General features: G+C 36.6%; 1 protein-coding gene across 1 annotated transcript in view; it reads right to left on the bottom strand.

Moving 5' to 3' along the window:
* Positions 1-26,207, bottom strand: part of LOC141500726 (uncharacterized) — a 71,080-nt gene extending 44,873 nt beyond the window's left edge. Inside the window, exons 1-2 of the mRNA XM_074204178.1 lie at positions 26,139-26,207; positions 17,004-17,127 (exon numbers count right to left, since the gene is read on the bottom strand). Of these exons, the coding sequence (XP_074060279.1) occupies positions 17,004-17,127; positions 26,139-26,207 (193 nt within the window). The remainder of the gene's footprint in view (positions 1-17,003; positions 17,128-26,138) is intronic.
* Between the last annotated feature and the right edge of the window lie 300 nt (positions 26,208-26,507).

Genomic DNA, 26,507 nt, shown 5'->3' with positions numbered 1-26,507 from the left:
AAACAAAGTGGATGCTCATCAACTGGGGAATGGCTAAAGAAATTATGTGATATGGATGTAATGAAATATTATTAAACTCTAAGAAATGACAAAAGGGATGAATTCATATACAGAATCATATAGCATGGTTATCAAAAGTAACTTTGAGAGACTTAAACTCGGATAATGCAATGAACAACTCATAATAACAGAAGTCTGAGGAGTGATGATGACCTAAAGGTGCAGAATGAGAAATATATTTTTGTGCATAGTTAATGTGAGAATTTATTAAGCTGGAATACACTAACTCGATGGAAGGAAGATGGGGGTGGGGGGTGAGGGACAATTGAGTAGCTTAGGGAAGTACTGACAGTAGAGTCAAAAAAAAAGGGATGATGTTACTAAGAATCATTTAAAGAAAATGCACAAAAAAGACCAGAAAGAGATTCAAAGGATAATATAACCAAGTAAGAAAAATTTGGAACTAATGAGCTTAACTGGGTCTATACACTAAAACCAAAACAAAACAAACTACACAGTTTCAGTTTCATATATCATGCTCTTTTTTTCCTGTCCTTTGTATATGGTAAATATTCACAGTTGTTGATTTTTATGAAGTTCTAAATAAGAAGACATTTAAGATTAAAAATAAAAAGTAAAAAAGAAAGGGCCCAGGACAAAGTTCTGGAATACACCCTGAGGTACATTGGTAAATATTTAACAACTGACTCTGCAGGGAAATGGACTGCAATGCACACTTTTAAGTTTAATTTGCATCATTAGCACTTTCACCACCACTTTATTAAGTCTAAACAATTAGCAAGCCCTGATTTTGTACCATTTGTCAATTTTCAAGACATAACATTCACATTTTCTAAATAATTAACTCTCATGAGACAGTTCAGACAGTTGAGCTGACTCCACCACTCATACATGGAGACAGGATATGAATGAGAATCTTGGAATGGAGATGGAGAAGATATGGTCAGGTAGATAGGAACAAAAATTATGCCCGAGCTGGGTCATGAAAATTTAGAGAGCAGAGAGCATCCAGAAATAGGAGGAATTCACAATGCCAAATATTACATAGAAGTAAATAATAATAAGTAGCATTTATATGGTATTTAAAGTATCAAAATTTTACAAATTTTATATTATAGTATCAAATAGTATCTTTTCAAATAGTATGAAAATAATAAAACCTTTTACTTTGTGGTATAAGGGGTAACATGATTTGTGATAAATAGGCAGTATTTGATATCCATCTATGCCACATCATTTTTCCCTAAAAATAATTTATTTTGTATTTAACCTCATTTTTTAAATTTACATTTTTTATTTATTTACACATTACTAAAATAGTCTTGTTGTAAGAGTAAATACAATCCCCTCTACTCCCACAAAAATAAAAAACCCTCATAAAAAATAAAGTGGAAGAAAGAAAAAAAAAACAAATTGTACTTCTGTCTGTGTTCAGGTTTCATCAGCTTTGTCTTTGGAGTGGATCACATTCTTTATCATAAGTCCATCAGAGAAGTTGCTTCTGTATTTTTTCCCACAGTTGATATTGCTGATTGTATTTCCCTCCTCCATTCTTCCCCACTCCCATTTATTTTATTTTCTCTCTTTTTTTCACTTTGTCCCTCCTCAAAAGTATGCCATGGGGCAGCCAAGTGGCACAGTGAACAGAGCAAGGGATCTGGGACCAGGAGGACATGAACCCAAATCCCACCCCAGAGACCCAACAACCACTTAGCCATGTGATCCTGGGTAGGCCACCCAATCCCACCACCATGCAAAAAACAAAAAAAGTGTGTTTTAGCTGAGAACTCTCTCCCACAATCTATCCAATTTATCACCTATACTCTTTCCCCTTCCCCCATCCCCTTTCTCCCACTCCTTTCCTCTCCTTTTAATCTAGATTTCTATACCCTATTAAGTATGTGTGTTGTTTCCTTTCTGAATCATTTTCGAGGAGAATGAAGACTCCCTCATTCCCCCTCACCTTGCCCCCTTTCACTCCATTGTAAAAGCTTTTTCTTGACTCTCTTACATAAAATAACTTAGCTCAGTCTACCTCTCCTTTCCTTTTCTCCCTATACATTCTCTTTTCACCCACTGACTCCATCTTTATAATATATATACAAATATATTTATATATATATATATATATATATACACACACACACACACACACATATATATATATGTATATATATATAAAACTTCATATTTGGCTCTCTCCTGTGCCTTGTCTAAATATGCTCCTTCTAACTGCTCTATTAAATGAGAAGGTTTATATGTGTATTATAGGTATCATCTTTCCATGCAGGAATACATACAGTTCATCATCATTAAATCACTCATAATTTACCCTTCAGTCTACTCTCTCTCTCTCTCTATGCTTCAGTTGAGTCCTGTACTTGAAGATCAAACTTCCTGTTCAGCTCTGGTCATTTCAACAGAAAAGTTTGGAATTTCCCTATTTCATTAAATGTACATCTTTTCCCCCTGAAAGAGGATGTTCAGTTTTGCAGGATAGTTGATTCTCGCTTGTAAACCAAGCTCTTTTTGCCTTCTAGAATATCATATTCCAAACTGTACAAGCCCGTAATGTAGACACTAAGTCCTGTATATTCCTGACTGTAATGTCACAATATTTGAATTGTTTCCTTCTGGCTGCTTGTAATATTTTCTCTTTGACTTGGGAGTTCTAGAATTTGGCTATAACATTCCTGGGGAATGATTTTTTTTTAGATTTCTTTCCAGAGGAGATTGGTAGATTCTCTCAGTTTCTATTTTATCCTCTGCTTCTAGGATATCAGGACAATTTTCCTGGAGAAATTCTTTAAAAATGAAATCAAAGCTTTACTGATCATGATTTTCAGGTAGCCCAATAATTTTTTTTTGTAATGCCAAACTTTTATTTAATCAGTTTTTTAAAATATGTATTTCAGAACTAGGGACAATGATACCTGATGATGGCTGATGAGTTCCAGATACAGAAGGCAAGGAAAGAATTGCTAACATTTCTGTGATGGATTGATAGCAGGATGATCTGGTGAAAAGAAAAGATAATGAAATCGTTGCCAGGATATTTTATTTACCTTGGTCAAGTCATTTACCTTCTCTGTACTCCATATCCTATATCTTCATGATATTAGCAGGGAATAACTATACCTTTTTTGAGTTCTCCTTGTTGGTATTGTACAATAATTGAAGATTTGGGAGCAGAAAGCATTCTTTGTCATTTCTTCTTTAAGGGTTTTCTTCCTGATTTTTAGACATTTTAGCCTGAACATTTTATCTTTGCTCCCTGATAGTTCAAGCTTTCTATAATCTGGTTCTCACTCACCTTTCCCAGCTTAGTTCCTATTCTCCATACATTTTACATTCTAGTCAAACTAGCCTCACAGCTATCCTTGACTTTATTTATTTTTATTTTTATTTAAAATTTTTTTATTAAAGATATTATTTGAGTTTTACAATTTCCCCCCCAATCTTACTTCCCTCCCCCCCCCACCCCACGGAAAATAATCTGTCAGTCTTTACTTTGTTTCCATGTTGTACATTGATCCAAATTGAGTGTGATGAGAGAGAAATCATATCCTTAAGGAAGAGACAAGAAGTCTAAGAGGTAACAAGCTCAGACAATAAGATATCTGTTTTTTTTTTTCAAAATTAAAGGGAATAGTCCTTGAACTTTGTTCAAACTCCATGGCTCTTTATCTGGATACAGATGGCACTCTCCTTTGCAGACAGCCCAAAATTGTTCCTGATTGTTGCACTGATGGAATGAATGAGTCCTTCAGGGTTGAACATCACCCCCATGTTGCTGTTAGGGTATACAGTGTTTTTCTGGTTCTACTCATCTCACTCAGCATCAGTTCATACAAATCCCTCCAGGCTTCCCTGAAATCCCATCCCTCCTGGTTTCTAATAGAACAATAGTGTTCCATGACATACATATACCACAGTTTGCTAAGCCATTCCCCAATTGAAGGACATTTCCTTGATCTCCAATTCTTTGCCACCACAAATGGGGCTGCTATAAATATTTTTGTAAAAGTGATGTTTTTACCCTTTTTCATCATCTCTTCAGGGTATAGACCCAGTACTGGTATTGCTGTGTCAACGGGTATGCACATTTTTGTTGCCCTATGGGCATAGTTCCAAATAGCTCTCTAGAAAGGTTGGATGAGTTCACAGCTTCACCAACAGTGTAATAGTGTCCCAGATTTCCCACAACCCTTCCAACAATGACCATTATCCTTTCTGGTCATATTGGCCAATCTGAGAGGTGTGAGGTGGTACCTCAGAGAAGCTTTAATTTGCATTTCTCTAATAATTAATGATTTAGAGCAATTTTTCATATGGCTATGGATTGCTTTGATCTCCTCATCTGTAAATTGCCTTTGCCTATCCTTTGACCATTTGTCAATTGAGGAATGGCTTTTTGTTTTAAAAATATGACTCAGTTCTCTGTATATTTTAGAAATGAGTCCTTTGTCAGAATCATTAGTTGTAAAGATTGTTTCCCAGTTTACTACATTTCTTTTGATCTTGGTTACAGTGGTTTTATCTGTGCAAAAGCTTTTTAATTTAATGTAATCGAAATCATAGCCCAATAATTTTTAAATTATCTCTTCTGGATTTGTTTTCCAGGTCAGTTGTTTTTTCCAATGAGATATTTTACATTTTCTTCTAGTTTTTATTCTTTTGATATTGTTTTATTGTTTCATAATTCCTCACAAAGTCATCAGCTTCCTTTAGCTCCATTCTACATTTGGAGGGGTTGTATTCTTCAGAGAGTTTTCTTTTCTCCTTTTCCATCTAGCCATTGAAGCTTTTTAAGGTATTATTCTCCTCATTAACTTTTTGGACTGCTTTTTTTCCCATTTAACCTAAAGTGGCTTTTAACATGTGGTTTTCTTTGGCATTTTTGTAATCTCCTTGACCAAGCTGCTTACTTGGTTACATTTTTTTTTCCTGCATCTCTCTCATTTCTCTTCCTAATTTTTCCTCTATCTCCCTTACTTGACTTTCAAAATCTTTTTTGAGCTCTTCCATAGCCTGAGCCCAACCCCTAATTTTTTGAAGGCTTTGGATACAGAAGCTTAGACTTTGTCATCTTCTGAGTGTATGTTTTGATCTTCCATGGGACCAAAATAATCCTCTGTGATCAGATTTTTTTACCTATTTACTCATTTCCCCAGTCTGTGGCTTGGTTTTGGAATACTTCCCAAACTTTTGAGTGTTATTGGGGTACTCCCTGCAAGGACCTCAGTTCCTTCAATGTTTCATGGGAGGCTCTGACTGCTCTCCTGGGCTGTGCTCTGGTCTGTGAATGACCACAAACCCCTTGCTCTGCCCTGGAGCTGGGAGGAGGGTCCCTGCTCTATGTCAATGGGGGGCCCCACCAGGGGCTGAATATGGACAAATCACAAGAATTCTATCCCAGGGACAGAGGAGAGACCTTGACAGTCTCCCCCACTCCTTCACTTCCATGGGCTGACCCTCTGGAAGCCACTTCCATTTCCCAGGTTTGGAGCTGCACCAAGCACCACACCAAGGGCTCCATGCTCACTCTGCTAGAGGTTTCCCCACTGATCCATTAAGTTGTCTTCTGCTGCCATGAGCTAGCCTTTCCAGGGATCTGGGTGCTCTGCAGGCTGTACCTGGAAGACTGGAGCTCCTTCACTCTGGTGAGGTTTGGTTCTGGCTGCACTGTCTTGTCTTCTGACTCCTGGAACAGACCCTTTCCCCAGATCTTCATGTTACTTTGGGCTGGAGGATTTGATTAGAGGTATAATTTTAGGGTTTTTGGAAATTTTGGAAGAGAGTTTCTGGAGAAATCCTGCCCTCATCTTGGCTTCACCCCCTGTATTTAACTTTAATCAGTAAAACCTAATAAGCACACATTTCTTACTATTTACAACTAAAAAAATTCAATCCTAATAGATGCTCTTATTGACACTGTTTTATAGATGAAGAGAGTGATGCACAACAGAGATTAAGTGAACAAGGTAATATAGGTAGTGAGTGTCTGAGGCAGGATTTGAACTCAGATCTTCCTGACTCCAGATCTAAAGCTCTAATCACTGAACTGCTTGGCAAAGAAGAAAACAGATTGAGAAAAGATTATTGGGCCTGGAAATTAAGAAATCATTGGTGACTTTGGAGGGAGAAGTAGTAGAAATAGAAGCCGGATTGAAGAAGTTGGAGTGAGTTGGAGATTTAAAAACTGGAATCATTGAATGTTCATAGCTTTGTTTTTGAAGAGTTTGTGAAAGGGAGGAAAGATATAAGACATTATCTTGTGGGGGCAAAAGGACCCAGTGAGTTTTCAGTATTTTTTTCCTTGCGAAGTAACTCTACTCCCTAATAATGGAATCTTAGAACCAAGTGGGACAACTTCAGAAATTAGCCACCTTACCCATTCACTCATTTAAGAGTTCTAGGGAAGTGATTTAACTTGTCCCAGGCTGCTCATGACAAAATTAGGACTCCTAGTGTAGAGGTCTCTTGACTTCTAGACCAGTGTTTTTCCACCCAGAGTAAAGTTAAGTATAGGTGAGTTGTATTAAGAACTTCCACTTGAAATAAATCACTTGAAAGCAATCTTGCAAGCCAGTTTGCAGAATCTAATCAGTCTATTTTTCCTAGCTAGGGATAAGATGATGTTTACAGTTATGATTATTTTAGCACAATATGTACAAAGCCCCAACAATCTCCTCATCCATCAATAATTAACCTAGAAGTCACCTAACAGGGAGACCTCTAGGACTCAGACCCATTCCAAAACCTAGGTCTATTACCCCATGGATTTGGAAGGGTTCCAGAGATTTACTAGAGTTCTTTTCCTTATCACAGATTCACCATTGGTTTAACCAACAGGAATAATTAATATAGAGTGGTCTATTTTTAGATTATACTGTCTCCCATAGAATAAAGGTTAGTCTCAGAGCCTTCTTTACATCAACAAAGTCCAGTAGGAGTAAAACCTTTGACTTTAGTGTAAAGAGTAACATTATTCATGATAAATATGAAAAATTGTTCTCCATCTCTTCCTAACATCCTTTCTTCTGCTGCCATGAACCAACCACATCATTTCTTTTTTCTAAAAATCATTTATTTTGTATTTAACTTTAAAAACAAAACCCAATAAGCAAACATTTGCCTCTACTTACAACTAAAAAATTCCTATATGCATTGTGTTCATAACAACTTGGGAGTGGAGCTAGGTAGTATTTAGAATGGGCCTGGAATCAGGGAAGACCTGAATTCAAATCCAACCCTAGACATTTATTACCTATGTGATTCCAGGTAAGTCATTTGCTTCTATTTGCTTCAATTTCATTAATTGTAAACTAGGGATGACAACCACAAACCTTGTAGGGTGTTGTAAGGCTCTAATGAGATGATATTTATCAGTTTTCTGGCATGTGGTAGATGCTAAATAAGTGCTTATTCCTTTTCTCTTCCCAAATATTCTGTTTTGTCCCATATGTGTGTGTGTGTAACTATGTGTGTATATATATACACACACATAGTTACATATTCTTTTTATATAGTCATAGTTACTTCATTGCCAGGACTATGACTTGGATATTATCAAAGAAATATAAAGCTGTAGGTCACCCAAATGGCAAAGGATAGAGGCCTATGGTAGGTGTTAGGAAGGCATAAAAAGATTATGAGAAATGTATGCCTAGAAAACAACTGGTCAGGAGACATGACTTTCTTTGTTGAGTAGATCCCCACGGAAAGTCCTCTCTAATACCTTTGTCTTTCTAATTCCTCAGTCTACTCCACTCCCATGACCTAGTCCTCTTCTTCACCTTATATCTACACATATTACCAATCTTTACTTCTAAGTGAATTACTTCAGTTCTTCTCCTCTACTCTTGAATTTCTTTGTCCCTTGTCCTATCACTGCTTATACTCTGTCAAACTCCAACCCTGAATCACTCCCCATTCATTTTGTTTGCTCCTAAACATGCCTGGAAGATGTTCCAAAACTATATGGGCTGGGTCAACCTCCCTAATTCACTTTTTAAAAAAATATAAATATTTTATTTTTCCTAATTGATTATTCCATTTACCACAAGTATTACTCTAAATTTTCTCATCTCTCTTCAGGCATCCCACAGTGCCCACTCACCCAGTCCTTCCAGCTAAAAACTTTTCCTCATAGGTCACTAAAAAAAAAAATCAAAGCTATTTGCAAAGAGATCCCTCCTTCCCATCTTTTCATTTTACATCCCTTGAGATCATTCCCCACTATCTCTTCATTCACTCGGTTTCTGATGAGGAGGTGGCCCTTTCTGTTGTTACTAACCCCACTACATATATCCTTCATCTCAATTTCTCCTTTCTTTTTCAGAAGATTGCACCCACTATCACACACTCTCTCTATAATCTTCAATATCTCCATAGCTACTAGTTCCTTTCCTGTTTCCAACAAACACAACAAAGAATCCCCTATCCTTAAAACAAAACAAATTACTTTTGCTAGATTTTATCATTTTCATCAATTACAATACTACGTTTCTCCTCATTTCAGCTAAACTTGAAAAAACTATATATATACTCATGGTAGCTACTCTTCTTGCTCTCCTACATGTTCTGCAAACTGGCTTCCTATTCAACTCTACTAAGTTAACAACAATCTCTTAATCGCCCAATCAAATGCCTCTCCTTAGTCTTTATCCTCCGGGCACATTGACACTGTTGGTGATATTCTCCTCCTAGGCATCTGACTCCTATTGACTACTCAGTCTCCAATGCCTGATGTTCATCCACATCATACTCAATAACAATGGGCAAACCCTCCTGAATCCTCTTCTCTTTTTGTTCTACACTCTCTTACTCGAGGATCTCAAAAGCTTCCATGAGTTTAATTATCATCTCTGTGCAGATGATTCCTGATCTATGTGTCCATTCCTATTCTCTCTCCTGTACTCCATATATTACAATCAGATGGTAAATCTGATCATTTATTTTCTTCAGTCTTTCTCTCTACTCCCATTGCTACCACCTTAATATAGGCCTTCATCACCTTACACCCAGGCAGCTAGGTGGTTCAGTGGATAGAGTATATGACCTGAAGTCAGGAAGACTCATCTTGATGAGTTCAAATCTGGACTCTTACTAGTTGGGTGACCCAATGTGACTGGGCAAGTCAAACAACCCTTTTTACCTCAGTTTCCTCATTTGTAAAAGAGTTTCCTCCCTCCCACCTTTTCATTTTACATCCCTTGAGATCATTCCCCACTATCTCTTCATTCACTTAGCTTCTGATGAGGAGGTGGCCCTTTCTGTTGTTACTAGCCCTGCTACACATATATCCTTCATCTCATTTCTCCTTTCTTCTTCAGGAGATTGCACCCACTGTCACACACTCTTTCTATAATGAGGAAATGGCAAACCAGTCCAATATCTTTACAAAGATCACCCTAAAAATGGGATCAAAAAGACTTATACATGACTGAAACAACTAAATAACAAAACTTCACAACTAAACTATTACAAAAATTGGTCTTCCTGCTTCAAGTCTCTCCCCACTCCAATCTATTCTACAAACAGTTACCAAGATGAATTTTCTAAAGAAGAATTTTCTGAATATTCCAACATCTCTCTACTTAATAAACTCCAGTGACTTTTTATCATGTCCAAGATTAAATAAAAACCCTCTGTGTGGCATTTAAACTTTTTCATAACCTGGTACTTCCAATCTTCTTACATATTGTTGCCTTCCACACACAACCTAGGGGAAGAAATTAATGTTCATAAAATACCTACTATGTGCTTGGTTTTGCACTAAGTACTTTCAAATATCTCATTTGATCCTCACATTCCAATCTGTGGATCATATTATTAGTTTCATTTTTATAATTGAGAAAAACAGAGGTTATGTGACTTGCACAGGGTCACACAGCCGGTAAGTTTCTGAGGTGAACTCAGGTCTTCCTGACTTCAGGTATACTACCTATCAGCCTAGTCATATGGTTCTACTTACTATTCTTCACACACATAATGTGAATCTCCGATCTCTTCATCTGGACCAAATATCTCCCCATTCCTTCCCTCTTGACCTCTACCTCTTAGCAGATCTGATTTCCTTTAAGACTGTTCAAGTGTAACCTTTCACAGGGAAGTCTCCCAGCTGCTAAAGTCTAACCCTCTAAAGTTATATTATAAGTACTTTATATTTAGCCCATGATAACTACATGCTACATGTGTTTATATGAATGTATGTATACAGGATATATATTTGCTCCCCCTTTGGAATGTAAGCTCCATAATAGCAGAGATTTTTTTTTTGTATGGGTTTCATTTTTGGCATCTCCAAGTCTTAGCATTTAATAAATACTTGTTAATGGATTGAATGATGTGGGTAAATGGATAATAGTCCCACAAAATGAGAAAACATTGTGAGTTTTACTCCATAGCATTGGTGGACTCTCTTTGATGATATCTTGGATCTCATTCCATCTCAAAGTACAATCATAACCCAAGGATATATTTCTCTTAGCACTTAAAGCTGGAAAGAGACCTCAGAGATCAATTAGTACCACTCCTTAATTTTATAGATTAAGAGGTTAGAACTCAAAGAGATTAAGAGATTTTCCCAAGGCCACCTGGGTAGTAATTATCAAAGAATGGACTGAATCCAAGGTCCTGTGGCTTCAAAACCACTATATTATCTTTTTGGTTTGACTTTCTTTATTTCAAGAGACTTCATGTGCATCTTTCCAAATTTCTTTATTTCTTGTAGTTACTTTTAATAGCATTATAGTATTTTGTTCCATTGATATAAGTCAGTTTATTCAGCTTTTCACCAACTACTAGATATGTAAGATATTTCTGATTCTTTATAATTTAAAGCAATGTTGAGAAATAATACATATTTAAATATACATGTTTTTACACAATTTTTTCTATTATCTATAAACATATTCTTTCACTCATTCACATATACACACACATACACATATATAATTATGTGGATATATACTTATATGTGTGTATATATATATATATATAGAGAGAGAGAGAGTATATATATATATATATATATATATATACTCTATATATATACTTTATTCAAAGTGGATGGTCATTTTTGTGATTCTTGGTAAATGTCAGAATATTCATGCAAAAGTTCCAAAAAATTTTAATTCCATCAGCAATGTATTTCTTTCCACAAACTTGTTAACAAGGCTTAGTCATTCTCCATTTTTATTTCAAATTTGATAGCTGTGAAGTACCACCTAATTTCACCCTTGATAATCATCTGTCTTATATTATTGATTATTCTTATTATGTTCTCTTAAGTCTTATCTCCTCACTTGAACTATGAGTTCCTTGAAGGCAGGGATGACATGTACAGAATTGCATATGTTCTGTGTAGCTTTATGGAGGCTGAGTTGAAATTCTGGTCCTGTTAACTGCCAGCTCTGTGACCTCAAGCAAATCTATTTGCCTATCCAAATCTCTATTTTCTCAATGATATAATAGAAGTAATATTTTGTTTTGCCTTCTTCATAAGATTGTCGTGAAGTTCAAATGTGAAGTCCAATACTTTAATTAAAATGCAGATTTATTATTATGTATACCATCATCTCACCTACTAATACTATACAAAATCTTTCACTTAGTAGGAGTTCATTGAAAATTTAGTAGTTAGTACTTATACAAGAGTCTACTAGAACCAGCTCAAACCTCTTGAAAGCTGATTGTTACATTTTCAAAGTGAATATTTATATGACAGAAGCTACTACAAATCAGGATTTGATTTATTACTTTGTTGATGGTCTTGACTTAAGAAAGTGCTTGAGAAAATGTTAATAAAGCAGATTAAAATTTAAAATATCCTGTTATAATTTTTTCTGATTATTAAACATTTACCAGTACTCACTGGTACAATAAATCCTTACTTTAAGATTGATGATTTTATTGGTGGGTACTCTCTTTAGGAAAATCCCAGTCACTTTATGGTTTACTGATTCCAATGTACCTTTCTAGTCTTATTCAATATTACTTTCCCTCCCGCATTTCATACTGACTAAGATATTCCAAGAACTTGACATTCTATCTTCCACCATTATACATTAGCACAGGCTGTATTTCATACCAGGAATGGAAATACACTCCCTTGTCTTTGTCATCTATAGGTATTCCTTGCTCCCTTCAAGGCTCAGTTCTGACACTAGCTCCTAAAGTTTTTCACCCAGTTGCTAATAATGCCTTCTTCTTCCTCAAATAACTTTGTATTTACTTTTCTGCTTGAAATTTTTTCTTCTTAGTAGAATGTAAGCTTCTTGAGTATAGGGACTTTTCTCAGCATTTTGCCTTGAATAAAATAATTCTCAATAAAAGTTAAACTGTCATTATTCCTCATTTATTGTATTAAATAATTAAATTATAATTAAAATATATAAACATTTATTTGTTTTTCATTGTTACAAGGAAATGTTCTTTAGTACTATGTGTGTGGGTGAATGTGAATACTGGGGAAGGACTGTGTAAGAATAAAAGATAAAAAACATCAATAAAACTTAAAGAAATAAATGTTTGTTTAATTGAATTGAATGACAGTTTTCATGAACTGTGGTGATTGAAAACCACCATTGTCTGGTGGCTCTCTTGATGGAGATGATCTTTCTGAGTTTATTTAGGCTACTCCTCAGAGCAGTTGCACAGGCGACTGCTGGACCCATATTTAAAGTTGTTTCAGCTTGGTAGAACCTGGGCAATAGCTACAATCTATTGGCATCAGCCCAGAGTCACTTGTACCCCACAGGAAAGCATGGAAGAAGGACTTTAGTGGAGAACCTATGGTCAAATCATCACTAAAAATGATAAATGCTCTTTTTTATATACCTTCATTTAGGTTTAAAGTGGCTAAAGCAAAGGAAGAAAGTGAAAGATTTGCTAGTGTTTCACAAGGCAGGAGTTTATATTCCAGTCTAGGGGGTTTGGAGGAAGTTGGAATTCCAATTTTGAATCTTTGAAAAATGTTTTCCCATCATCTAAGGGCTCATGAGACTCCCCTAAGGAATGCTTTCCAAGATCACTTGGCAAAGACAGGCTCTTCCAGAGATGCATATAAATGACCCTTGGAGAAATACAGCTGCCCCTGGGTACAGACTTGTCAGAAAATGGGTACTCTCAAAGGGGAGGCTGTGTGATAATGTGAGGAAATTATCGTGGAGCATGAATACACTCTGCCTGCCTGCATTTTTAAAAAATCTAATTTAGCCAAATAACTATAGCCAGCAACAGAATGAGCCACAGGCATATGGGAACTACCTGAGACAGCTTATGTGCTATGTGGGAGACAAGAAAATTAACTCTTTTCTAGGATCCAAGAATTCTTTCCTTGGCTTTTTCTTTTCTCTCTTGCCTTTCTTTGCCCATGTTACAATCTAGCTGAATCTCTCTAATTCAAAGACTATGACCCTGAGGATCATAGAGTCTTAGCTTTTGAGCTGGTAGGTACGCTAAAGGTCATCTAATTCAACCCCCTCAATGGACAGATGAAATAATGGAGACCCAGGGAGATTATGTAGCTTGTTTGGGGTCACCATCAGAGGTGAAACCAGGTCTTTGACTCCAAAATCAGTCCTTTTTTCCACTGCACCAAGCTTCTGTTTGTTTGTTTTGTTTGTTTAAACCTCTTTAAGAGATTCCTATTTAATTCCCTGGAGAGTAAATATCTACTTTGGGGTTTTTTCCCCTATTTTATAGATGGAAGGTCTATTTAAAGACCATTTAGTCCAACATTCCCATTTTTCAGATGGTAAAATGGAAACACAGATTCCTGTGAAAAGCAAGAAGTATGGAAGCCAAGATGCTAATCCACTTCTCACTCCAGAACTACAACTTTTCCTTGAAAGCCTACTATTCTACCAGTCTCAGATAAAGATTGGGCCATATATCTTTGGGTTTTCAGGCCAAGATTTCTAAAAGACATCATTGGCCAACAACAGGTCCCAGTCCAAGCCCCACTTGGTCATTGTTTGGGCCCAGATTGTTTCTGTTTTGCCCAGAAACCCTGAGAATCTTCCCTTCCATGACTGATTTATTTTTTCTTGACTAGGTAAAAGGGACTATTCTTTGCCTCATTTCTTACCTAGTATTAATCCCTGATGAGTCCTAGAAAAGATCTTAACTTAAAAAGAACCAGATCTCCCATTGCTTCCAAGGCCACCTCCAGTGTCCTGATCTATAGCTTACCACAGACCCAGATGGCCCCAGAGGAGAAAGTGAGGTTGGTGACTTAGCACAGCTCTGCCTCACTTAAATCCAGTTTACTTGCATGTCATACCATGCCTTCCTGATACCATGGTCCTTTTCAAGAACAAAGAATAAACAATTGTTATCTCTCTGAATGTTAGTCTGCAACATCTTCCTAAGTTTTTCAACCTGAATGGTCCAGTGCCATCTCAGAATTAACACATCTCAAACTGAATCCTGCTACCCTAAACTAACCCCCCCCCAATTTCCTAGCTTCTATTAATGTCATCACTATAGCCCCAGTTACCCAGGTTTAGAAACTGAGTCATCTTGGTCTTGTTTCATTCTCTGGCCACCCCCACCCCCATTTAATCAGTTGCTGAGTCTTGTTGTTCCAACCCCCACAATTGTTTTTTTTTCCTAATGTATTGCCTCCTTTCCATTCCCATGGCAACCAACCTAGTTCAGGACCTCCCCTGTTCTCACATAGATTACTGTAATAACATTCTAACTGCTTTACCTAGCCTCTTTCACTCTTTACACAGATGACCCAGTAATCTTTCTAACAAACCCCATGGATCTTATCACTGTTATATTCAAAATATTTCAGTAACTTCCTAATGTTTATTTCTGGCCAAAAAACATTTTCCTGAAGTGCAGGTCAGATCATATTGACTCTATTACTCAGTAATAGAGAGGGTCCCTATTCTCACTAAAATTCAATACAAACTCCTTTACATACTCTACTGTCTAGACATACTGGCTTTCTTCCTGTTCCTTAAATAAGGCATTCCAACCCTTATGTCTCTATTGTACAAGTAAATGTGTCCATGGCCAAAATACCTCCCCCTCTTAGTATCCCTAATAATTTTCAAAACTCAAAAATTGGTACCACCTCCTACTCTATCTGGGCTTTTCTTGAGTCCCCCACCTTCTATTACCTCCTCCTAAAAGTGATCTTGAATTGATAGACTATATATTTTTATTTTATATTTATTTATTCATATTTATATTTATCTTAAACTGATGTTTTCTGTAGTTTTCTGTGTACATATCTCTTTTTATAGAATATAACTTCCCTGAGGGCAGGATTGTTTCACTCTTTGCTTTTTTGTATCCCTAAAATCTAGCACATAGCAGCTGATTAGAAACTTCTTGTGGACTGATTACTAATGGAAAGAGAATAAATTCCTAGTGCTAGCATTCAAGGCCATTCACCATCTGACCCCAAACTACCCATCCAGCATTATTTCATTCTATCCCCTTCACATATTGCATATTAAAACAAATTTCTTGAGAACAGGAACTAAAAAAAATCATTTTGTTTTCTCTTTTATATAATGTACCATTTTATGTAAAGTATGCACTCAATCAATTCTTCTTGAATTTCCTTATATTTTTGCTCCTTCCCTTCATCAAAGTCACACTACCTAATGAGTTCCTAAGCATAGTAGATATTTTTTTTAAGGTTTTTGCAAGGCAAATAGGGTCAAGTGGCTTGTCCAAGGCCACACAGCTAGGTAATTATTAAGTGTCTGAGGCTGGATTTGAACTCAGGTTCACCTGACTCCAGGGGCCACACCACCTAGCTGCCCCAAATAGTAGATATTCTTAAAAAAAGAATTCTCCATTCTTTGTTCTTTGATGAATGAAAGAAAACGTATTTATTATCTGTTTTCTATGTGTCAATTGCTGTCCAATGGAGTAGAGATATAAATAGAAAAATGAGACAGTCTCTGCTCTCAGGGACTTCACACTTTAGTTGAGGGAAACAATCTATAAAAGAAAGATTAAACTGCAAAGCCCATGGAGAACCTAAAAGTGCTAAGAGTATAGGTGACAATTCAGAAGTTAAGACCCAGAGATTATTAGCTTATTTCAGGAGGTCAGATTTGGCAGTGCCATAGGTCTTCAGGGCAAAAGGCAAGGCAGACAGTAAGGGCTGAAATATCTTAAAAGGCAGGAGCAAGAAAAGTGATAAGGCCTAGGGAGGTCTTCATATTATCAGAAGTAATAGAGTTAGTTACTCAAAACTCTTCAGTTAAACAGACCTAATGGTCTCAGACTTTAGGAAGAACCAAGGAATCAATTTATGCCCCCAATGGTGGCTTTTGTTCACTTCTACCCCAAGCCTACAATGAGCCTCCCTGCATCCTCATGTCTCTTTTTAAAAAAAAATTAACATTTTCATTTCATTAAGTTTTTAGAGTTATATTTTAAAAAGTTAACATTCATTTTTTAAAGTTTTGGGTTCCAAATTCTTTCCCTGCCTCCTATCCCATCCCCACCCAATTGGCAAGCAGTATGATGTCAATTATACATATGAAGTCAAGCAAACACATTTCTGCATTATCCATGTTCCAAAAGAAAACATACTTAGATACACAAACAAGAAAAATAAAACTATACCTCAATCTGCACTCAGAATTCATCAATTCACTCTCTGGAGGTGGGGAGCATTTTTCATCATGAGTCCTTTGAAATTTTCACAGCTGATAATCGTTACAATATTGCTGTTACTGTGTACAATGTTCCCTGGTCCTGTTCACTTCACTTTGTATCAGTTCTTATAAAGCTTCCCAGGTTTTTCTGAAACCATCCCACTTGTCCTTTCTTATAAAGAGTATTCCCTCACAGTTATAAACCATAACCTGTTTAACTATTCCTCAATTGATAGGTATCCCCCCATTCTTTGTACCACAAAAAGAGTTGTAATAAATATTTCTTTTTTATTTTTTCTTTTAATTTTTTTGCAATAAATATTTTTGTAAAAAAGGTACTTTTTGCCTTTCTGGCCACAGCGCTTCCAGCGGCATCATGGCCTCGCCGAGTTGGTGTCCCGTGCCTGCAGCGGCCTCCCAGGAAGCCTGGGCCTCGTAGCCCACTGCTGCCCTGCACGAGCGCCTACGTGGGAAATGAAAAGAAAGATGAACATTTGAAACAAGAATGCCGAATGCTACTAAACATGTTGAGGAAATAGAGATCATGCCCACGATGTGAATTAAAAGTATTGAATGCTATTAAACCACTCAAGGAAATGAAAAGAAAAATGAGGATCTAAACCAAGAATGCTGAATGCTACTAAACATGTTGAGCAGAAATTTCCAAAGCTTGTGCCAATGAATGGATCCAGGATATCAGTCAACACTTCATAATTTTGGTGTACATTTACATGTATTCATAAGCTCATGAGCACCAGTGATGAGTGGGAAGTAGAAGACTTAAGAAACTTAACCAGTATGATGCAGATTTGCCACCATTTGTCTTCTGTCAATTATGCTGTTGACCTTCAGTCATGTGCAAATCTCCATGTCTCAAAGTCTGACCATACATGTTTGTTGCCATTAAATGACCTAATTCTTCACTTTTCTGCTAGCCATAATGGTTTTTTTATTGCATGTTTGCAATAGTTTGGGATTCTGATTTGTTCAGTCTGGCAATTTCTATGATGTATATTGCATATAAGTTAAATAAAGAGACTAAATATCTTTAAAAAAAGGTACTTTTCCCTTTTTTTTTGGATCTCTTTGGTTTACAACCACATATATCTGTTGAAGTTCCTTCAAAGTTCCAATTCAGGTGCTTTTTATTCCATAATTCCTTTCTTGATAGTTCTGAGATAGAAAGTAATTTCCTCTTCAAATTTCTCTTAGCATTTTCCCTGAACCTATTCTTTGCACTCAGTTCATAAAGGTTTATATCTCAGTTATCCGTGTTCCCTCAATTAATTTGTAAGTTCCTATACATGTTATGAAAGGAATAAAAAATGGGGCCAAATATATTATACTTTGTTTGGTATGCACTATTGTGGTTGACATTCTTCAGATGCTTCAGTCCTGTCTGAATCTTTGTGCATACATTAAGTGCTTTTTTTTGGCAAAGACACTATTCCAGAGGAAACTGAGGCAAAGTGGGTTAAGTGACTTGCCCAGGTTCACATAGCTAGTATCTGGGGTCAGATTTGAACTGAGGAAGAAGGTTCTAACTTCAGACCATGCACTCCATCCTCTGCACCACTGAGATGCTCTAGCTATTTTTTAGGAACATATTTCATATTAGGAACACAGAATCTTAGGACTGGAGTTAGAAGCACCATTAGAAATCATCTAGTTTAACTCCCTCTTTGTACAGATGGGGAATCTGAGCCTCAGAGATAGCAAGCAACTTGCTGGAGATCACACAGTTTATATGTAATCACAGTAAAGCTGAGATTAATCCCCAAATCCTCAGATTCTAAATCCAACTTTCATTACATAAAAGATCCATTGTTATGTATTCTAAATTTTCTCCCATGTAAAGAGTGAGATACATTCTTCACTTGAGAACCAAGGTTGGATGGATCCTAGATGTCATTTGGTTTAATACCCTACATTTTTCAGATAGGGCAACTAAGGCCCAAATTGAAGAAGGGGTTTCTTCAAGGTCACCCCTCCTCAATCAAATACTCCTGGGAAAATAAATATGTTAGCACAAGTGAGAAGAATCTGTTTGTTCACTAACAGTTAAAAGCAGAGCAAAGAATTGAACTCAATGTCTTTTGACTCCATGTCTGAGTTTTTAAACTTAGAATTATTTGAGTCTCCCTTACCTCCTTTACTAGATTGTAAATTTTTGAGAACAAGAACTTTTTTTTAAATTCATGTTGGCCCCTCCTCCATAGAACATAGTGCCTTCCACAAAGTATGCCCTTGGTCAGTGCTGTCTGAATTTCTTTTTGGTTTCATTCTCTCCCCTTGTCAAAGTCACCCTTCCCAGTGAGTCTCTGAGCACAACAGATGTTCAGGAGGAAAAAAAATGTTCTCTTGCAGGTCAGCATTTCAAATGAAATCTCTGTATGTTAGTTCTCTGTCTCCTTTCTCACAGTCAGAAGTGAGAGAGGCCAAGTCACTGGGGAACTTAAAACCTTGTTTCAAAGTACACATGGAGAGGAAGTGTGGTCTGGTGGCTTCATTTCAAAGATACCTGGAATCGTAGTCTGGCTCTGCTATGCATTAGTTAGATGAATTTGTACAAGACATTTCTCCTCTCCAGACCTAACTCATCTTTAAAGACAGGAAGTACAAATATTATTATCTTCATTTAATAGGGAAACTGAGGCTGAGAGGTAAGTATATATATGTGTGTGTGTGTATGTATTTGTACTCATATACACATGTATACACATAAACACACATATAACATTATATATACATATTTATGTACATATATATATATATATGTAACAAATCTTAAGTGTCGAAATCATTATAAACCCAACAGTGCTAAATCTGGGTTCTAACAACTAAATTAATTACCTTTGTGAGCCTCAGTTTCTTTATCCATAAAATGGGGTCAATAATGCTTTCATTACTTTTTTCCAAGGTTGTGGTAAAGAAAGTACTTTTAAAATCTCAAAGCACTTTATAAAGATGGGTTCTTTTTCTTATTAGCATTATCTTTGCAACCCATAACAAGCACCAGAGGTACTTATGAAAGGAGACAATTCAGTAAATCTAGGTTCTAGTATAGATTTGCTGTATGACATGGTAGAAGTCACACTTTTAAGGCAAAAAAGTGTGACCTCTACCACATTCCTCTGTGTAATTAAGGAATGCATTCAGCACTAAGGAACCCTTTAAACTTCTTGGCAAAGAGTGTAGTGACTAGATGGTAACTGTTTTAATACTTATCTGAAATGATAAAAAGGATGGGACAGATGGAGGAGAGGGGTCCGCTTTGTGAGAGGGAGCCCTATATGGAAGGAGGCTCGGGAGGAATGGAAAATGGAAAAGCTTTTTTCAGGAAAATTCCATCTTGACTTCTAATTTGGTAATGAGGTCATTTCTGTGCACAAAGGAAACTGGGCCAGATAAAGGGGTGAATGACTTTTCATAGGCGCAGGTGCTGCCAGTGTTCAGAATTTTTTGTTCCTTACTTTATCACTGTCCTGAAACCAAAGTACTTCCAAGAAAATAAGTATTTTGGCTCAGGTGAGAAAAGAAATGTTTGTCCACCAGGTTAGAGAAACAGCTGGAGTTGGAGTCAGGAGAAAACAGTTAAAATCTTGCCTCAGACATTTTTATCATCATCATTATTATTAATGATATACTGGACATGTATTATTTATTTGGCAAGCTGATTAGCCTGTCAGTTTCTTCATACATGTGAAAGAGTTAATAATGACTGCAATGTCTACCCTCAGCAAGATTTCTATGAAGATTGAATCATACAATGTATTTAAAGTTCTTGGTAAACCTTAATGTACTAGATATATGCCAGTTATTAATATAGTGCCAATAGGAGCTGGCATTCCTAGTTCTGGCCCCAGCACCCTGACAAGGCATCTGACTATGAGAAAACTGTTGAAACCCAGATTTCTCATCAAATTAAGTCTGTGAAGGGTAGTAGGAGTCACAATCCCCAAGCCCTGACCTGAAGATAACATTATCCAAAAATTTTGAGTTTTAGTGACAACTCTCTTTCTCCCTCTTCTCTTTCAGTATCAGGAAACTAGGATTCTAGAATTGGCCCTTTAAAACTTGCCTGGGGACTTTGAGCAAGTTAAGTATTTGTGAGCTTCTGTTGCCTCACCTGAAAAATGTCCTCTCTGTTTTGTTCCAGCTCTGAGGTACAATACTCATTGTCATCAAGTCTCTTCCTTTTCTGACATTCTGTGCTCTTTATTTTCAGATCTCTTATAATAATGAAATTCTGAATTTAAAGACCTGTTCCACTTTTATCATTTTATGTTCTATGTTCTCATGTCCCTTTTAGGTCTTATAATTTATATTCTAAAATCGCTTCTAGTTCTTCTGTCCATATCCTTCCCCCCACCCCCCAAGGTACCTACCAACACACCTTGTTCTAAGGTCCCTTCCAGTTCTAACATTCTACACTGTATGTTCAGGGCCTTTCAAGTTTGGAAGTTCTTTGTTGTATGTGTGAAGAGACCTTCTGAGTTATGCTGTCACTATGAACTTGGAACTCTTGACAATGATGTGGCTGTTATGGATGTTCAGTTTTTAAACAGTTAACATCATTAGTTTATTGGAGAAGTTTCTTAAGTGGCAGTATCTGGGGGTTGTGATTACCTAAAAATATTAGTATTTGTTTCATTACACAGAAATTGTTGAAGTTTTTATTTATAACTTGTGCTTTTAAAAGTAATCAAATCTTGAATAGGTGGGCAAAATACAGGTTTCTTAGTCTGGCAAACCCTTCGTTATCTGCCTTAAGCTGTCCTCATTTACACCTTTGCAAGATTTGAAAATGCTTGGCCTGTCATCAGGAACTCTAAAATAATAAGTAAATAAACAAAAGCACACTATCACTGAGCCTTAGGACCCAGTCTGACCTCCCCATTGGCTGTTATGGACTTGTGAGTTTTGCAGAGTCCCAACCAAGCAAACCAACCAGCAAAGATAAAGCTCTAGTTTTGCCACTTGTGTCCCCTTTCCCCTGGAGCTTTATATGTGGTGGTTAAAATAACAACTTTGGCATCAGATTTAACCTGATTTCTTTTTCCTCTTTACCTCTGTCCCCTCCCCCTTCTCTCAGACTGATGGTACTCACAGTTCCAACTGGGAGCCCAAGCCAATGGGAACCCTTAGGGCCAGTGGGTGAGGCTGCAGACTTTGCCCAGTGAGTGAAATGAACTATTAGCTTCCAGTTCTCTTCCTGGGAATCTCTCTCTCATGGAGATTTGCCCTTCTCTGGAATGTACCTTACATTGCCAGGGCAAGGAAGCAGGGCTTAAGGTGGGTTCCCATCCCATACCATTTTGAGGGAGGTTTTAAAACCATATAATTATTTGTACCTGAGAAGTATCCTAGAATGTCATTTTTTTCCTAATGCTTTCTTCCCTTTCCCCCTCTTATCAAAGGATCATAGAAATTAGAGTTGAAAGGAACATTCAAGATTATCTGGTTAAACTAGATTTTAAAGAGCAAAGACTGATGATAAAATTATGGGAAGATTATTGTCCAAGTTCATAGGAGTTGTTGGTACCAGAGCCAGAATTGCAATTCAAGTTTCCTAACTCCTTTCCTTTCCCATTACTCTCCTCTCTTCATAGGGATCAGAACATGGGAATCTGGACATATCACCCATCTATCCACCCACAGTGCTTCACACTTCATTGTTACTTAATACATACTTGTTGAACTAAGTTTAATTGAATCCAAAAAAAATAGAATCAATAGAGTTGTAACCTGGTGATGGGAGCAAAGAATAACAGTATCTTCGAGCTAGAAAGGATTGTAAGATCACAGATTTAGAGCAGGAGGGTAGGGAGAAGGGAGAAAATTGTGGAAAAAAGAAATTTATATAACATTAGTATATATTTAAAAGGAATAGCAAGTTGTACATAATAGATTTGAAGTTTCATATGTAATCAAATTTTTTCCCCACAGTTTTGGAAGTTCTTATTTTAATTCCATAAATTAAATTAAGTACATAAATGGAATTCTAAAGTCACCAAGTCCAACTCCCCTTTTTACTGAAACTGAAATACCCTCAGAGATGAAATGACTTTCCCAAGATCAAATGTTGTTTCAAAATATGTTGTTTCTAAAAGGAATTGCTTCCACAAGATCCCTGAACAATAGGTATCCAGTCTCCATTTGAACATTTCTAGTGATAGAAAAGTTACTTTCCACAGAGGAAGCTCAATTTCCTTTAAAGAAACTCTAATTGTGGAATTATTTTTCCTTAAATTGAGTTCAATTTAACATCTATCTCTCTGCAATTCCCTACACTATGATCATTCCAGTCAGCATCAAAACCAAAGCCAAGCAGACCTAATTCCTCTTCTACATGACTACCTTTCAAATATGCCTTTGAACATTGAAAGGCAACTAGAATTCCTTAGTTCTTCTGACTCACCTTCCTTTTTCATGGTTTAAAATTTTTATTAACCTGATCATCATCCTCTGATGTATTAGAGGAGGCCAATGTCAATGTCCTCCCTGAAGTGAAATAGCCTCAACTGAATAAACAAATAAACAATATATGTGTCTGTGCATATATAGATAGACAAATATATATATATATATATACACTCAAACTGTACAAACTATATTTGTATTTATGTATATATTACATAAGTAACATTTTCATGTATGTATAATACACAGAGAGGGAGGAGGAAGGGATGGAGATAGAGTTTATTCAATGGGGCACATACATGTGATATATATAGATATATATATCCTGTATCTATATATATATATGTATATAAACAGATATATTAGATAGTGTCTGATTGCAGCATTGCATAACAGAGAACAATTATTTCCTTCACTGTGGGCACTACCCTTCTAGTAATCTTGCCTAAGACTCTTTGTTTGACTTCTGAGTCATACTGTTGTATGTGACCCAGAAGGCAATATATAGCACCATTATAGCCTTTGCCATACAATCACCCTAGGAATTTTCCCAAACATTCTAGATTCTGTTTCTGTCCATAAGCATTTGACTTAGAGGAATATTGACATTCTGGGAAACTGAGTAGAGCAAGCTCTGTTTAGTAAAATCTGTGATATACTAAGGTTGAAATTATACCAAGAAAGGCAGGGGAATCTAAAGCTTCCTTTCAAACACACATACAAATGTATATAATGTTACATGATAAGTGAAGTTTTTGATATTCAGTGATTTCTATTGTGTCTGACACTTCATGAACCTATTTGGACTTTTCTTGGCAAAGATGCTTAAGGGGTTTGCTATTTTCTTCTCCAGCTCATTTTACATGTGCAAAAATGTAGGCAAACAGGGTTAGTGACTTGCCTGGGCTCAAAGCTAGTGTTATAGGCCAGACTTGAACTCAGGAAAGTGAGTCTTCTTGACTCAGATCCTGATGTTTTATTCACTATGCCACCTAGTAGCCCATCTTCAAAGTAGAATGGTTCAAAGTCCTAGGGATCAGTGGATAAAGGAAGAGAAAGGAAACTTATCTCCCACCAATTGCCTCAGACCTTCTTCCATTCTGACTCATCCTCTTCCTACCAAAAATTCTCCCAAATGCAAAAGAATCTACAAGAAAAGGAAATGGAGGGGGAAAAACAGGAAGCAATTATCAGTGAGACTGCCTTGCATTCAAGGGATGTTTTTGGATTCCCATTGACTCATCTATAGGGAATGAATGAATAAATAGGCAGGATTCATTAACTTGTCATAGACTGACTGGTGATAGGAACAACTGGAAATCACCTTTTTGCTGATCTTTGAGACTTGTATTCTGGGGTAAGCAAAAAACAGACTTTCATCAACCTTTTCCTGATGGTTTAAAATAATAACAATCAATAATACAATAATTAATTTAAAGTAACTTTAAATGAACCTTCCCTTTCCTGTAGAGTTCTTGGCTTTCTTTAGAAGACCTTTCCTTTTCTCCCCACAAGCTAGTTCTTTCCCCTCTAAGGTGACCTTTCATCCACTTTGTATTTATGGTATACATATCAATTTAAGTTTATGTTATTGTCCCAATTAGAATGTAAACTCCTTAAGGGCAGGGACTACTTTTGCATTTTCTTTGTATCCTCAGCACTTAGCACAGGTCCTAAAACTTATAACAATTTAAATAAATGCTTGTTGATTTATTGATGTCATTGTATGGATATGCCATCTATAATTTGGTAGATAGTTTTAAGAGATTCTGTGGCTAAAAATTGTATAACCCTCTGACCAATGTGGTGATAAAATTTTTGAAACTTGGACTAGTCCTTGGGAAATAGACATAAAGTACATTGCTAGATCTGAACCTAAAACCCTTTTAGCTTGTTAGGACCTGCTTGAGCTTGTATTATGTTGGCATTTACTTGAAGAACTTACAGTAGGGCACTGGAGGCAGATGTCAATAGAGAAGTGAATGCATTAATTAACAAATGTGAATTAGGCAAGAGTCAACTTTGTATAGAAGTTAGAAGACCAGTCTCAGGGTAAAAATAACTAGGTTAAAGTCCCAGCTTTGTCACACACTGTCTGTAGGACTTTGGACTAGTCACTTAATTTCTCAGTATGGCAGGCAATTCTCTAAAGCTTTTTAAATCACTTTCAAGTGATAAAATAGTTATGGATCTGTGTTAGTAAAAGGAAAATTCTATTTGGGAACGGAATTTTCATTTCTGGATCCCCAAAATGTTATAAGCACAAAATAAGTTAGAAAGTCCACCATGTTCTATCTACAACAACAACAATACACCAAAAGAGGATAGGACACAATCTCTACCATCAAGAACTTTACAGTCTAGTTGGAAACAAGCATTTATTTTTAAGATGACAATCGACAAATAATATATGAATAAGTACTCAAGCAGTTGTAAAGATAGAGTGCTAGAACTATTTCTACTGTCTTAAGAGAACTGATTGTTAAATTTTCAGTGTGAGGATTTCTACCACAGAAATTAACAAATAAAAGTAGTTTGTAACCCATAATCTAGATTTAAGAAAGTGATAGGGGTGGCTAGGTGGCACAGTGGATAGAGCATCAGCCCTGGAGTCAGAAGTACCTGGGTTCAAATCCTGCATCCGACACTTAATAATTACCTACCTATGCGGCCTTGGGCAAGCCACTTAACCCCATTTACCTTGCAAAAACCTAAAAAAAAGTGATGGAGAAAAATATTAGGAATGAAAAATTAAACTTAAAAGAATGCTGTTCATATTTTTTTCATTACCATTAGGCTTCTGAGTATAGGTCATAAATATTGTATGAGTTCAAAGCTAAATAACTGTTATGCAATAACATTATAGGTCACGAAGTCATGGAGGACATTATAGAAGAGGTAGGACTTGAGCCCGACCCTCAAAGAGAATATCTTAGGTTGCAAGTCAAGTCCTTGACACCTCACCTCCTCTCACTTCATTCTATCTATTGCCTAGACCTGTTGATTCTACCTTTGCAACACCTTTGCATACACTTCTTTGCTTCCTCTTACACTGCCATCACTCTTCTGCAGGTCCTTATCACAATACACCTGGTCTGTTGCAATAGTCTTGTCAATCATCTTTCACTCAACTATCAAAGTACAAGTCTGACCACATAACTCCACTGTAGTATATTCTCCAGTGACTCCTTTTTATCTCCAGGATGAAATATAGAATCCTTTGACTTTTAAAACCCTGTAAGCCCTGGACCAGAACTTACCTTTCCAGTCTTCTTACACTTTAGTCCCTTCCTCCTACTTTGTGATCCATTAACAGCTGACTCCTTGCTGTTTCTTGTCCAAGCACTCCTTCTCCTGGCACATACATTTTCAGTGGCCATGATAAATGACTGGAATTCTTCCTTGTCATCTATATCTCCT

This window comes from Macrotis lagotis, chromosome 1 (assembly GCF_037893015.1).
Source record: "Macrotis lagotis isolate mMagLag1 chromosome 1, bilby.v1.9.chrom.fasta, whole genome shotgun sequence".
NCBI lineage: Eukaryota > Metazoa > Chordata > Mammalia > Peramelemorphia > Peramelidae > Macrotis > Macrotis lagotis.
This window is presented reverse-complemented; position numbering and strand designations above follow the sequence as displayed.